Source organism: Crotalus tigris, unplaced genomic scaffold (assembly GCF_016545835.1).
Source record: "Crotalus tigris isolate CLP2741 ecotype Arizona unplaced genomic scaffold, ASM1654583v1 scf7180000018301.7375997, whole genome shotgun sequence".
Classification (NCBI taxonomy): Eukaryota; Metazoa; Chordata; class Lepidosauria; order Squamata; family Viperidae; genus Crotalus; species Crotalus tigris.
The window spans coordinates 6,319,949-6,335,662 of NW_024096931.1; the positions used below are offsets into that span (position 1 = coordinate 6,319,949).

The 15,714-nt window shown below is 46.3% G+C and overlaps 2 protein-coding genes across 5 annotated transcripts in view; one reads left to right on the forward strand and one right to left on the reverse strand.

The window, feature by feature from the left end:
• The window catches only part of METRN (meteorin, glial cell differentiation regulator), a 98,450-nt gene that overhangs the window by 14,622 nt on the left and 68,114 nt on the right, over window positions 1-15,714 (forward strand). The window contains exons 2-4 of one of the 2 annotated variants that reach the window (XM_039349870.1): window positions 11,092-11,173; window positions 11,282-11,390; window positions 14,476-14,589. In XM_039349870.1, coding sequence (XP_039205804.1) covers window positions 14,508-14,589 — 82 coding nt within the window. In that variant the 5' untranslated portion in view covers window positions 11,092-11,173; window positions 11,282-11,390; window positions 14,476-14,507. Of the gene's footprint in view, window positions 1-11,091; window positions 11,174-11,281; window positions 11,391-14,354; window positions 14,590-15,714 lie in introns of those variants that run through there. The other variant, XM_039349871.1, reaches the window with a different exon arrangement.
• The window catches only part of FBXL16 (F-box and leucine rich repeat protein 16), a 39,536-nt gene that overhangs the window by 2,161 nt on the left and 21,661 nt on the right, over window positions 1-15,714 (reverse strand). For all 3 annotated transcript variants that reach the window (XM_039349867.1, XM_039349869.1, XM_039349868.1), the window contains 4 exons: window positions 6,351-7,063; window positions 2,908-3,416; window positions 1,606-1,690; window positions 863-926 (listed from right to left, as the gene is read on the reverse strand). In XM_039349867.1, coding sequence (XP_039205801.1) covers window positions 863-926; window positions 1,606-1,690; window positions 2,908-3,416; window positions 6,351-7,049 — 1,357 coding nt within the window. In that variant the 5' untranslated portion in view covers window positions 7,050-7,063. The remainder of the gene's footprint in view (window positions 1-862; window positions 927-1,605; window positions 1,691-2,907; window positions 3,417-6,350; window positions 7,064-15,714) is intronic.

The window sequence follows — 15,714 nt, forward strand, 5'->3', positions numbered from 1 at the left end:
GTCTCTGGTGAGTGGGATGGTGGGCTCCCCAATGGCGGCTCCAGGCTGGCTGGCCTTAGGCCAGTGATGGCAAACTTTTAGAGACCACGTGTGCTGGGGAGATGGTGCGTGCCCACAGAGAGGGCTCTGTGTGCCGCCTCTGGCACGCATGCCATAGGTTTGCCACTACTGGACTATGGCGTCCTTGGTGCTCTCTGAGCTTCCTTGTTTTCTTGCAGAGATTTCATTACCCAACTAGGCAACATCATCAGTGCTAGAAGGAATGGGCTTTGTGGAGAGGAAGGGGGAGGAGGACGACAACTGTGGGGTCCTTGGTTCTCTCTGAGCTTGCTTGTTTTCTTGCAGACATTTCATTACCCCAACTAGGTAGCATCATCAGTGCAAACGTCTGCAAAGAAAACAAGCAAGCTCAGAGAGCACCAAGAATAAGAAAGAAAGAATAGCTCAGTTGGAAAGGCTAAAATCAGAGGTTGCTTGAAAAGGAAACAGAGATGTTCTTCCATTCTGAGAAGGTTTAATTATCTCTTATTGACACTTTTGTCCATATGGGTGTGAGTGTATCTGTGCGTGTAGATGTGTCTGTGTGTATGGGTGCATACTCGTTCATACCTGCATGTGCACGTGGGATCATAGGTGCCCCATGTGTGTGCCTAAACAGAAATGCACACATATGTATGTGTGCCTGTATCTATCATAGTTTGTGCATCTGAGCCTGGGGTGCACCACTATGGGTCTAAGGTCTAAGGTCAAAGGAAGTTGGGTGCTTTGGGATTTGGGATTCAGGCCCTGAGGGATCCCAAAAGTCTCTTCCAAACCCAAGTCTCACTGGATCTGAAAGGATCCCCCCCAATCCAATACTCACCGGCAAGTGACAAGAGGCGTAAGCTTCTCATTCCCAACAGATGTTTCAGACCAAAATCTTGAACCTACAGAGGAGGAGAAGACAGGATTGTGAGGTTTATTTATTTACTTCCAGGAAAAAAAATGTACAGGGCTGCCCAACCCACTCATGGTGACTCCAGGCAGCTTATAAAAATGACCCCCCCCCAAACAAAACCCAATGCACCCCAGCCCCATGGCAACTACAATCAAACCGACCATTTGATGGGCTCCATATCTCCCGTGGTCCCCTTGTCTTTAGGGCCCGTCAGAAGACTATCAAGATGAGGGCCAATTTTATCTCCACGTGGATGATGTTCCACAGGGAGGGAGCTGCCCTTCTTCATGGTCCCACTAGATGGACCCCCTTAAGAAAGAGAATCTATAACATCTTTTCCCTCCCCACCCACTCTGATGGACCTGGTTGATATGAGTGGGAAAAGACGGTTCTTCAACCGTGTTGTTGGGCTTTCAAGGTGACAATCGTCACCTTGAATTGGACCAGGAAGCCAATTGGCAACTAATGCAGGTCCTTCAAGAGAGGTGACACGTGTGCAAATCTAGACTTGCACAATACCATGTGGGCTGCCACATTTTGAACCAGCTGAAGCTTCCGGATACTTCCAGCTACAAATCCATACTTTGTTCCCAATGCTCCATTACAAATTGCAAGCCTTGTCCTGGATGAGGCTCACAAGGAGAGAATCCCAGCTCCCTTTGGCCTACCTGGCAGCACCAGCGGAGATATAAGTTCCTAAGGGAGGACATGGTGGACAAGTAACTGAGCCCAGTGTCTGTTATCCGTACACACCTGCCAGAGAAATGAAGATGGACAGCCGTAAGTTTAAAAGCAGGAGAATAATGCAAATATCTCTATAGAGGAGGAAGTAAACTCCTCCACAAGCATTCAAGTTTTATCAGGTGAAGAATCACATTGGACTTTGTGCAGCATGTTCAGGATCTGATTCAAAAAAGAGGGTAAGACAAGGGCCAGTTTTAGGGAAGGCTTAGGAGGATGAAAGAACTCAATAAATGTCTTAAGCTTCTACAGTTCTTAAGGGGCCTTTGTACCTTTCACCTTCATCAATTCTCCAAAGGGTGATCATCACTATAAATGTGAACATCGTCATCATCATCATCAAACGAGCAAATTAAATCTGTTAAAATCTGCTCAGAGTTTTGAAGCCCCCTGGAAATTTGTCTAACCTTGCAAAAACTCAATGTCTGGAGAAGGGTAGATCGTGGCACAACCAGCGATGAAATGTTACTTGGGCTTTCCCAATATTCTTTATGTGTGAGTGAGGACAACTCTTAACTCCCAACAACTCAGGAGCAGAATCAGATCATAGAGGAAGAGGAGAAGAAGAGAACAACTTTAGATGATAGAATGTGCCTGCTACCAAATACGAAGACTTCTGAGAAACTGGCCAGGGAAGCAGTGCCCCCTGTCTCCATCCTGATTCTATGAATAGATGCATTCAAAAGTGAAGCCCACTATGCAGTATCATTGGGAGGTTGGTCTTATAATTAGCAAGTGAGCCACCAATGGAGATTTGGAAAAAGGAATAGATGGATCGGATGTTGAGAAGATGATAGCACCATAATACTTTATTGGATGTGTTACAATAAAAGTGGCCATCAGTTACAAGTGACCTTGAGTCATAGGTCCTTGAGGATCGGCATCTCATTGGGGGCCTTTTGAGGTTCTGAAGAACATTATAGAACACTGGGAGCTACCTTGGACCAAATTAGATCTGTTTCTTTAATTTGGGACCATCTCGTGGGTTCTTCCATCACCTCACCTCATCCTTGTCTGCTTCATTCTCTACCCTTTATCCCTTTGCCTCTTTGGATGGTGACCTTTGTAGGTCCTGCTCAGTGGCTTTTTTGTCTCTTGTCAATTGAAGACCATCAAAAGACCGTCAAGCTGTCCAAACATTTCTATGCCCTGGTATACTAATTCCCCGGGATGTCTTATTTCAGGCCCAAATTTTGTCACCTGAATGGGAGGATGAGGGCCTTCCTTACCTATCAAGCACCAGCTCTTCCAACTTGTGGAGGTCACAAGCGATGTACTCAAGAGCCATGTCTGTGATCCGAGGGCACCATGACAGGTCCAAGCTCCGAAGCTTGCGGAGGTTCTCTGCCACCAACTCCACCCCATCGTCCGTCACCTTCGAGCACCCGGAAAGGCTGAGCACGCTCAGGTTGGGGAGGCTGTGCACCATGTTCACCACGCCGTGGTTCGTGATTTCCCAGCAGGAGTTCAGGCGGAGAGTGTGAGTGGTGTAACCTTGCTTGGCAGTGAAGTAAGCCAGGGCCGTATCCGTCACGTGGTAGGCTTGAAGATTGAGCTCAGTCAAGTTGGGCAGCAACTGCGAGATGGCCGCAATGGCATCATCGGCCACGTTGATGCAATCGCTGACACTCAGGGAGCAGATGCGGGCATTCAGGCTCGACCAGAGACCAGCCTCGGTGAAATCATTGCATCCAGATAACTCCAAGTGCATAAGCCCCTGCATCTGTTCCAGCATTACCTGAAAGAGCGACAGGGAGGCTAAGTTCACAAAATTCACTCTAAACCTGAGAGGGCAAAAAAAACAAAAAACCACAGCTGCCTTCACCCAACTGTAGTGGTAGTCCTTGACTTACAACTTTCACAATTGGGATTGGAATTTCAGTTCTAAACGATGCAGTCGTTAAGCAATTGCGGTCATCCCTTGAGCCGAGGTGGCACAGCAGTTAGAGTGCAGTACTGCAGGCCACTTTAGCTGACTGTGTTCAGCAGGTCAGCGGTTCAAATCTCACCGGCTCAAGGTTGACTCAGCCTTCCATCCTTCCGGGGTAGGTAAAATGAGGACCCAGATTGTTGGGGGCAATGTAAATATATATATATACATTGCTTACTGGTGTACACCGCTTAGAGTGTGCTTGCACTTAAAGAGGTATATAAGTCTCATAAATAAATAAATAAATCCTGGGACTGGACCCAATTTTATGATCAGCTTTGCCATGATTGTTAAGAGAATCACTGCAGTCAACCACTGCAGGAAGTCACCTATGGGCTGAGTTCACGCAACAAGCTCAACCTGGTTACTAAATTAACCCAGCTTTTAGGTATGCAAAATAAATGGTGCCCAAGAGGATGGATTTGTACAACACGCTGCAAGTTAAGTCTCCCTCAAAACTAACCAAGGTTGATATTAATCAAGTTTAGCCTCTTTGTAAACGTGCCTGCTGATCTTCATATAGAGTTTCATAAGGCGTAGTGAAACGTATCTCTGATGTCCCAAGCAGAGACATGGCGTTTTTTACAACTTCTGCAAGTTTTCTTTTATAAACTTTGTGCCTCAGAATTCTCAACTGATTTCCACTGGGATGTTCTCAATATTGGCTAAACCAAAGTGAGAGTGTGGGTCTGGGTGTGGAATCGGTGCCCCTCCAGATATTGGTAAACTCCAGCTCCCAGTAGCCCCACTCAACATGGTCAATAATGAGTAATGCTGGAGGATGTATCTCAGCAACATCTGGAGGACCACAATTTTCCCAGTCTGGATAGTATATAGTTCAGTTTGAGGTGTCTTCCTGGCTTACTGAAGTTCTTTCATAATCAGGGAAGGTTCATATCCCTGGTTTAAACTACTATAGTGTCAAGTGCCAGGGAAATCAGGAAATCCAGGCAGTTCAAATGTATATAAGGGTTTATTGCAAGCTTAAGCCCTCTACAAGAATCTGAACTACTCTCTCTGAAAGCAAATAGATGGTAGATAAGAGTCAACAGAATTAAAAGTAGGCTGGACTTGGATCTCTTGTGGACCTGAAGGAGCTCAAGACTGATGATGTCCTTGACCCCTCCCTTGGGCTCAGCCTGGTCATCTCCTACTTCCAGTTTGTTTCAGAGGAACGCCACAAGAAGCCATAAGGGTGTCTTGTACACCATCATGCCAGTGCCACAAATTATGTTTCTCTGATGCTGCTCACACCAAATACATCATTTTCATCTCTTGAGAAAATGATATTGTTGCGACATGCTTTGTGGATCAAGTGCCTCTGGTTTAATCTTCTGCAGCCTCCTGTCACTTATAGCCAAAATCATTTCTCGCTCAAGCAGACAGTGCTGCTTTAGATGGAATATAAAACCGACACTTTTAATTGGTAAAGTTATTGAGAACCATTTGCTTGATTAATCAGTTGGGAACGAAATAATCTGCAATATGATGATTTAAGATTAAGCTTCTTTCCCCTTCCCTAAAACTCTATTTTAGTTCTGTTACTATATCAGGACACAGGAAACGATCAAAGACAACTTTTCCAATTACTGTAATTGTAATTGCTCACTAATAGCAACTTCACCCATCTGCTTAAATATCTCAGAAAGACATCTGTTCCGATGGGCTTTAGGCAGCATGTGGAGACAGCAGTGGGTTGCGCTGATGGGAAATGGTGGCTTGTTGGATGCCCTTCACAAAAAGAAACAGAATTGGATCCAATTACTTTGGTGTTAATTTTGTACACCAAAGCAGGGCTTCCTTTGGGATGAATGCATGTAGAGTGAAGTCACAAAATCCTGCATGAGTGAGATGCCATTGGAAGCAAGATTTATTGGCTGAGTTCCTACTTTGTGCTAAGCCACGGTTGACCTTAACTGGGGTTGACTGAATAACCTACAATGGCTAGGTTCCCACTTGAGACTAAGCCATGGTTGACAAAGAAACAATATGGCATAGACTTCATATAATATGTGGATTCCATCTGGAATCCCTAAATTAAGGGTTGTTAAATGTCCCCTATTTTAGTAGCTATTCACATGAGCATTTGTGGTGAGAAGACACTGGTGCTCCAATGTAGCTTATAGTGGAAGCCCACAATTTAATCTGATTTATGCAAAGTCAACCTGGACACATGTATTGCAGTGACATGGTCACCAAAAGGCCCCTTCTTCAAAGTGAAGGGGGCTATAAACCTGTCTGACCCTCTTTAAACTGGGCTGGGCTGGGGGATTGATGCAGAAAGACCTCCAACCGTGCCACTTTTGTCGTGTGCAGGTCACACAAAAATAAGGTGGAACTTTCAACAGGTCCTCCTGGGTGCCAACTTGCCTTTTTTGATCATAGTTTCTAGTCATCTATGCCATGACTTCCTCCATTAGTTCCATGTTTTACAAAGCAACCTAGAACTAAGAAGAAATTTCCTGGTAGTTAGAACAATTAACCACAACCTGCCTCCAGAAGTTGTGGGTGCTCCAACAGGAAGAAATTGGACAACCATTTGTCTGAAATGGTATAGGGTTTCCTGCTTGAGCAGAGGGTTGGACTAGAAGACCTCCCAGGTCCCTTCCAACTGTTATTCTATTCTAGTATGAGACAATGGCAGTATGGGAACAACTTTTGAGGAGCTACCTCCAGCCTAGAGAGCCCAGACTGAATTCTGCAACAGGGACAGGGCCATCAGCCTGGAAGCAGAAGACCTACCTCAAGACCTGCATCTGTGATGGTCGATCTCTTAAGGCTCATAGATTTCACTCCTTTCTTGGAGAGGGCATAATTATCAATGAACTCACAGATGTCCAAGTCGGAAACCCCCACGAGGCAGAAACCATCAAACCCCCGGATTGCAAAACCTTGAAGGTTGACAAATTCCTTATCTCCATTGGGCAGGACATTGTAGAGCTCTTTGGTGTCCAGCACCGGCGTGAGACCCACCCAAAACTTGGGTTGATACAAGACCCTCCTCCACGCTTTGCACACCTGGGCCAGGACACATTTCTCACAGGCTGAAAAGTACATAAACAAACGGTTCAGGATCTTTTCATCCACAGCCAGATGTCTTTTGGTGGGGGAGCCAGAGAGGTCTTCCAGGGATGGGATGTCCCCATTGGCTGGAGAAATCTCATCGGAGGGAAGTCCTACCACGGTGGCTCCTGAAGGCCCTCCTGCCAGAGCCGCCAAAGACAGCGGTGAAGTTAGACCAGGCATGGACAGATCACTGTGATTCATTAAGGCCGGGCTGATGATTGCAGGCACGGAAGACTGGCACAAGCGGTTTTTCATCGCTGGGGTCCCTTTGGTGATGCTCGCGGAGCCGAGTCCATTGGCCTGGGTGGGGAGTTTAACAAGTCCATTCCGGGGCAGACAGGGGGGTTTGGTGTCACTGTTGCCAAGGTTCGACATCTTCCAAGATCACTCTGGAACACAACACAGAGAAGCATTAGATGTCGGGCCCAAGTCCAAAGACGACACAGTAGAAGCCAGTCAATATTTTTATTGGCTTATACCTAACAGACAGAATCTTGCCGGACTAAAGCTATAACCTTCTAACCCAGGGGGGGTCAAAGTCGCAACATCACGTGACGTGTCATGACGTATCACGACTTTGGCATGACGCATCTGGCCTGCAGGCTGACAGTTTTGACACCCCTGTTCTAACCTAACAGATATACCCTGGGAGATTCTAGGGCAGGGGTAGGCAACCTCAGCTCTTTTATGACTCATGGACTTCAACTCCATGAAGTCCATGAGTCATAAGAGAGCCGAGGTTGCCTACTCCTGTTCTAGGGTGTGGCTACCTCTTCTGCCAACCTAGCAGTTCAAAAGCCTGCAAATGCAAGTAGATAAATTGATTTCACTTTGATGGGAAGATAACAGTGTTCTGTGCTGGCCACATGACCACAGAAGTGTCTTTAGACCACGCTGGCTGTCTCGGCTAGGAAACAGAGATGAGCACCACGCCCTGGAGTCAGACACAACTGGGCAGGGGAAACCCTTTACCTTTAAACCTTTAGACAGAATATTGCCAGACTAAAGCTGTAACCTTCTAGCTATCAGATGTACCTGAGAGGTTTTAGGGTGTGGCTGTCTTGAACCCCTTGCAGCCCAGGACTGTGCAGTCTCTCATTTTGGGCCCCACTCTGGAACATGTTGCCTCTTCCCTGAGACGCCGCAGTCCTCTTGCTGACACTAAACCCTTTCCCCCCCCCCCACTTCTTCCTTCAGTTGCACAATCCGACACACTAGTAGCTTCCTGAACAGCCATTCTCAGAAGAATCCTTCCCTGGGAAATTGCCAAAAAAACCCCCCAAACAAATGCAATTCCATACCATTGCTAAGAACATAACATGAGGGGGTCCATAGCTTGGCATATGTCTCCAGCTTATGAAATTACTTCCGTTTTTAATTTGGTTTGATGGACCAAAAGTGGAACTGGTTGGGGTTTTACCATCGGAATGAAAAACCAGCCATCCCTGGAGCCAGCAGAGCAAAAGTGGCAGAACTGGCTACAAGACGGCTCTTGTCATCGTGGGGTGATAAGGACTGTTCTTGAATTATTGATCCCCACCTGGTTAATTCATGAACTCTTTGCGGAAGGGAGTTTAGCTAGAGTCCCTCGCCGTGCTAAGCCATAAAGTGTTCGCGTTTTAAGCCGAGTAAGCTGTGGAAAAAACAGCCAGCGGAGTTTCTTCAATAAATAGCAAAACAAACCATAGATGACTTTGATTTTCCGCACCCAAGTCCACGCCAAGTCTTGAGCTGCAAGTCGGAAAGAATGAAACTTTGGGCTGATTGGATTGTATATGCATTCCTCAACTTTGATTTGCATATTCCAGCACAATATGTCATCTCCAGTATTCTGCCTCACAGCCTTCCTTTTGGCAAAATAAATCATTGATAATTTCTGCTTTACACAATAGGTGCATTTTATGGGCAATTTATCTCAGATACCTTCTACAAACAGCCTCTGTGCAAAGGATTTTGGGTTCTGTGTGTCAAGACAGCACTGACATCCTTTTAGAAGTGTCATGACCAAACTCTTGACTTTTTTTGACCTCTGTGGACCCCCCTGTCCATATTACCATAGGCCAGTGTTTCTCAACCTTGACAATTTTAAGGCATGTGGACTTCAACTCCCAGAATTCCACAGCCAGCAATGCTGGCTGTGGAATTCTGGGAGTTGAAGTCCACATGCCTTAAAATTGTCAAGGTTGAGAAACACTGCCATAGGCTCTCTTGACTTTACAAAGCACGTGTCTCCCAGTCAATGTTTGACCTTTTTTTTTGTGCCCTAAAGCTATTCTCTCTTACCTTTCACAAGTAACCCAGAATTTTTCAATGTTAGCAACTTTAAGATGTGTGGACTTCAACTCCCAGAAATCCCCAATTAGCATGCTGGCTGGAGAATTCTGGGAACTGAAGTCCACACACTTTAAAGTTCACTGGGGAATCCTGGGAGTTGAAGTCCGCACATCTTAAAAGTTTCTGAGATTGAGGAACACTGCTGCGACCCAACACTTAATCTGAAGAAAATTCCTGCTAGTTGATGATTTCATAACAGATGATTATGGTAAATTCAAACGATGGCATAACTTTGTTGTTTTTGATCCCTCCCACCCTGCCCTCCATTCTGGCTTTTTCCTCAACTGTCTTAACTAGATCAGTGGTTCTCAACCTTTTTAATGCCGTGACCCCCCAACCGGTCGTAAGTCGAGGACTACTCAACTGGTGCAGCACCGTTTGCAGAATGGGACTTTTGGCGGGCTCAGCAGGGCAGAGACAGCCTGGACCATTCCTATTGGCTTTTGAAAGCCAATAGAATTAGACTCTATTCAAGAGTCTATGGCGGACTGCGTTATTTGGCGACCCCCGTGAAATGGTCATCCGACCCCAAGTGGGGTCCCGACCCACAGGTTGAGAACCACTGAACTAGATCCTAAAGATGATGAGGTTAGCTGCATTGGAGGAAAATAGCTGACATCCAGATTTTTGCTTTTAGTGTTTTTGGGGGGGTTGTGAGCTGCCCAGAATTGTGTTTCTAAAGAGGGTAGCCAAACCACCCAGCCAGCCAGCAGCTAGCCAGCCATCTAACTAACCAACCAACAAGTGACTACAAACTTTTTATAAATCAATTCCAGTGATTTTCCCCAAATCATTTCATTGCAATACCCTGGATTATTTCCCAAGGGATTGTTGATATATATATTTTTGGCAAGCTCACTCATTTCCAAAGAGAGTCAAACTTTTAAAAGGTACTGAAGGAGCCCAGTAGTTTAATCATTCTGATCCTGAACACTTCCAAGCTGTGATTGCAAGGAGCTGCCAGCAAAATCTTTCCAGTTTCTGCTACCGTTTGCTGGAGCTGTGCCTTGAAGGAAATTTTCAGAAGCTGTTACCAAAAATAAAAATAAAAAAATGATCAGAAACATTTACTGAGCCCTGGAGGGATGGGGAGCTAGTATTTGGAAGAGATTGGGGCTGGTTCCTTCATGTCCTATGGAGATGTAAGAGGGAGGGGAGAAAAAACACAATCAGACTTGGCTGGATTCTGTTATTATATCTTAATGAAGCTTAGTTCTAGTTTTCTTGTAGACTGGGGTTCCTAATCTGGTTCATCTCTGAAAGATAGTCATTTTGGGATGAATTTCCGGACGGAAGGTAACAATAAGACAAGTGAAGGTGGGCGGAGGTAAACGTGTCATTAGCAGGTCTAGAAAACTAAATGCGCCTGCCTAGGATTCTGGCTAGAACTGGACTCTTAGGCAGGTGCATTTAGGTACAAGAAGGCCTCTTTGAGACAAGCTGGACTCCTAGACAGAGGCATTTAGTTTTCTAGTTTCTTAGCCACAATGTGGAAGTCATTTTCCTTTTCTGGAATCTGTTTCCCAGTGTGGGTTGCAGCCCTTTGGTTTCTTAAAATCTCCTGTTAAGGGTCAACGTCAGTTTTCTCAACCTTAGCAATTCTAAGACTTATGGACTTCAATTGCCAGGATTCCCCAGCCAGCCTTAGAATGTGTGGACTTCTATCCCCAGAAGTTCCCAGCCGGCCTTAGAATATGTGGACTTCAATTCCCACAATTCCTCAGCCAGCCTTAGAATATGTGGACTTCAATTCCCAGAATTCCCTAGCCAGCCTTAGAATATGTGGACTTCCATCCCCAGAATTCCTCAGCCAGCCTTAGAATATGTGGACTTCCATTCCCAGAATCCCCCAGCCAGCCTTACAATATGTGGACTTCCATCCCCAGAATTCCCCAGCCAACATGCTGGTTAAGGAATTCTGGAAGTTGAAGGCCACATGTCTGAAAAGTTGTCAAGGTTGAGAAACACTAATCTAAGTTCTGGTTAGTTTTTTTTTGAAGCTGCCAAGATTTTCTTGGCAACAAACTGAGAATCATTTGCTATCATCTTATTCTGGGATGCTTTTTTTTTTTTTATTTCCCAGTTTAGCTACTCCTGGTAATTCTTGGCAGTTCCTCTCCTAATCAGAAGTCTAACCCTACTGAGCCATTTGAAGATGAGCCAAGGTAAGCTAAGATCCCCCTGCTAAAACCTGCGAAATCCACATGCAGTGCTGAGTGAGTTTGTATATGTTGCCTACTTTCTGATGAGCTCCTGTGTGCTCTCATTTCCAGCCCTGTCACATTTCGCAAAGATTGGCCCGTTATCTGAAGACTCTATTGATGAGCTTAAAAGGTGCATTGGATTTGTCAAGAATCATCGATCAATACTACTGAAAACCAGGTAATTTAAGCCACTCTCCGTTACCCAATTATTGTGTGGAATGGAATGTCATATTTCTAAAAAGAATAGGAAAAGGATTAAATCTGCAATTGAAGAGGAGCCCTTCCCATCCCTGCAGTAAGCTAACAATGTTAAATATTTAGAAAGAAATAATTCGGCACCTCGGAGGTCTTCTAGTCTGGCCCCCCCTGTTCAAGGCAGGAGACTTTATATCAGTGTTGGCGAACCTATGGCACGCGTACCAGCTCCCCAGCACGCGTGGTCTCTAAAAGTTTGCCATCGCTGGCCTAAGGCCAGCCAGCCTGGAGCCACTATTAGGAAGCCCACCATCCCATTCACCAGAGACCCCCTGGATCTCCCCCAACCCTGCCCTGCTCCCACAGGTGTCCCTCCCCATAAGCAACATCGAGGTGGCCACGTCCAACCTGGCCATGCCCACCCAATCTGCCATGACTACTGCAGCTGCACCCATCCAGTGGCCACGCCCACCCAGTCTGCCAAGCCCACTGTAGCTGCGCCCGCCGAGTGGGCAACACCCACCCAGCACCCGGTGATACATAAGTGGGTTTTGGGTTGCAGTTTGGGCGCTCGGTCTCTAAAAGGTTTGCCATCACTGCCTTATACCATCCCAGTCAAATGGTTGTCCGGTCTGTTTTGGAAAACCTCTATTGATGGAGCACCTGCAACGCCGAAAGGCGAGCTCTTCCACTGATTAATTCTTCTCACTATCAGAAAATGTCTCCTTCCTTTTAGATTGGATCTCTCTTTAACAAGCTTCCCCCCAAGACGAGAAATCTAAAAAAAATGACTTTTCTCTCCCCACTAGACAATTTCAGCAACCCTGATTTTTCTCTGGAAACATTTCCAAAGCAAGGGCTGCTTCACCACACCGAATGTGACCTTGTAGGGCAGTGGTTCTCAACCTTTTTAATGCCGCGACCCCCCCAACCGGTCGTAAGTCGAGGACTACTCAACTGGTGCAGCACCGTTTGCAGAATGGGACTTTTGGCGGGCTCAGCAGGGCAGAGACAGCCTGGACAATTCCTATTGGCTTTTGAAAGCCAATAGAATTAGACTCTATTCAAGAGAGTCTATTCTATTGGCTTTCCAAAGCCAATAGAATAAAAGGGAGTAGCACAGCTAAGGAAAAGGAGGAAAAAATGGCGGACTGCGTTGTTTGGCGACCCCCATGAAATGGTCGTTCGACCCCAAATGGGGTCCCGACCCACAGGTTGGGGACCACTGTTGTAGGGGGAACAGGGAGAATCTCCAGCACAGGCTCAATGCCTGGATAAATCTGCTATTTAAAGCTCAACTGGAACAGCTGGTTGAACAGCTGGCCACCACGTTGCCTTCTCGACCTCGTGGGGACCCTCCTGGTCAGGATTTGGATCTTCTCCTTCCCTTGAAATATGCCAGCTCAGAACTGATGGCCCCTTCAAGGTCCTTCCATGTGTCAGGTCAAGCTTTCCACCCAGAACTGGAAAGGCTGCCCAAATGTTCTACACGCACCATCTGTGTGTCACATCCAATTTGGCTCAGGCACACCAGCCCAACGTTGAGAGCAAACAGGGAGCTGGTCTTTCCTCTTGGGGGACTCTGGCAGAAGCCAGGCTGGGATGCTTCTGTCTACAAGCTTCCTACCATCAGGGCAGATGGCTGGCTTGGAAAAATCCCTCTCAGACACACGCTTGACAAGGCCTGCTGCTTTCTTGCCGCCAACAAACAGGCACGGGCCTTCCTTGAATTCAGAGGACGAGCCAGCAGCTGGTCAGGAAGGGAGAGCAATTCAGAGGCAAAGCAATTTCTTTTGGAAGGGGAAGAGGGAGACAATTATCCACACTTAAGCCTTGCCTCCAGTTTTCAAACCACGGGTCACAGCGTTAGAGGAAAGATCTGGATTCTGCAGCCATTTTAAATGAAAGCAAAAGCATCCTTTTATAATAATGAAGCAAACGAAGCACAGTTGCAGGAATTGGGTACGTCTAGTCTAGAGAAAAGAAGGACTAGGAGTGACATAGCAGTGTTCCAATATCTTCTGCCCCAAAGAAGAGGGGGTCAAGCTATTCTCCAAAGCACCCGAAGGCAGGACAAGAAGCAACGGATGGAAACTCATCAAGGAGAGAAGCAACCTGGAATTAAGAAGAAATTTCCTGCCAGTGAGAACAATCAACCGGGGAATGACTTGCCTCCAGAAGTTGTGGGTGCTCCATCACTGGAGGTTTTTAAGGAAGGACCAGACAACCATTTGTCTAAAAGGGTATTGGGTCTCCTGCTTGAGCAGGGGGCTGGGCTAGAAGATCTCCAAGGTCCCTTCCAGCTTGGGTATTTTGTTCTGTTAAATAATGCATTATTTACTCTGCATTTTGTTTTCTGGATGGCTGGGAAAACTCTGAATGTACAAGTAATTCTCGACTTACAACCATATTTTTTTTTAGCAACCATTCGAAGTCACAACGGCACTGGAAATAGTGACTCACAACTGGTCCTTGCCTTTATGAGAGTTGCAGCGTCCCCATGCTCGCGTGATCAGATTTCAAGTGCTGGCAAACAGCATGTGTTTATGAGGGTTGCAACATCCCTGGGTCATGTGACCATCCTCTGCAACCTTCTCAGCTGGCGTCTGATCAGCAAAGTCAATGGGGGGAAGCCCGATTAGTTAAACACTGCATGATTCACTTAGCAACTGCAATGATTCACTTAACCACCATGGAAAAAATGTCTTGAAATCTGCTCTATCACCTCTATTCGAGCTTGCTAGTTGGCCGCTTCGCCTCCTTTGTGCTGGGTGGGACTCCTGCTCCGGCCAGCGGTGGCAGCCTGATGGACCTGCTGCTGCTGGTGGTAGCGTGCGTGCCAACAGAGAGGGCTCTGAGTGCCGCCTCTGGCACACGTGCCATAGGTTCGCCACCACTGTTACATGCTACGGTCTGATGCCTTGGGATTTTAGAGTTAGTTTTACCTTGCTTTTGCCATGCTGTGTATTCAATAAACAGTAAGCTTTTCAGAAATGAAAATAATCCCGGACTTTTATTTGGGGATACTTGAGCTGGAAGTTGACATTTGTTTATTTTTGGCATCCAAGGAGCAGCGAGGTCCAACCTTCCACATCAAGCCATGAACGAAGTTCCCAGCCTTAAGATCTTAAGGAAGAGGAATGATGGATCAGCTGTCTCTACTCAGCAACCTGTCTGCCCAGGTAGTCACTCCTAAGCCTGTTTCCTTCCCCCAGGAACAGAAAAAAAAAAAATGCACAGAAAAATGTGTCCTAATTTCAGCACTAATCACATTTCTATTTTTGCCAGCTCCTTTCTCAAAATAGGTATTTCCAGATGGATTTTTTTATGATGTGCTTGGGAAATAGAAGGGAACCACCTGCTGGATAAATGCTTTCATGCAACAGGTGTGTGTGTTCTGAAGGTGTGCACTAGCTTAGTCTGCACAGGTAATCCTGGACTTACAACCACAATTGAGCCCAGAATTTTATGTTGCTAAGTGAGAAATTTGTTGAGTGAGCTTTGTCCCATTTTACGACCTTTCTTGTCACCCTTGTTAAGCGAATCACTGCAGTTGTTAAGCTGAGAAGGCTGTTGCGAAGTGACTCTGGCTTTCCCCATTTATTGCTTGTCAGACGGTCACAAAAGGAGACCACATGATCCCGGGACACTGTGCCGGTCATAAATACGAACCAGTGGTCCAGCATCTGAATGTCAATTGTGGGGATGCTGTGAAAAAGGGTCCTAAGTCACATTTTTCAGTGCCGCTGTAACTTTGAATGGCCACTAACTGAACTGCTGTAAGTCGAGGACTACCTGTATTGACATTTGCTATGACCCACTGCTTGGAACGGAAGTCTTCCCTTTGCTGTGCTAGCTTTCTATGGTATAAGTCAGGGGTAGGCAACCTTGGCTCTTTTATGACTCGTGGACTTCAACTCCCAGAATTCCTGAGCCAGCCATGCTGAGGGGAAAGGGGGAGGTTCCCAAGCTAAGCCATGCTGGCTCAGGAATTCTGGGAGTTGAAGTCCACGAGTCATAAAAGAGCCAAGGTTGCCTACCCCTGCCCTAGAAGAAGAGAATGACCAACCAGTTCTATTATTGTCAAGCCCATGGGTCTTCAGACTTGGCTCTTTTATGACTCGTGGACTTCAACTCCCAGAATTCCTGAGCCAGCATGGCTCAGCTTGGGAACCTCCCCCTTTCCCCTCAGCATGGCTGGCTCAGGAATTCTGGGAGTTGAAGTCCACCAGTCATAAAAAAGCCAAGGTTGCCTACCCCTGGTATAAGTGAAGGGGAAAACATTTATAAGTAACACCCCCCCCCCT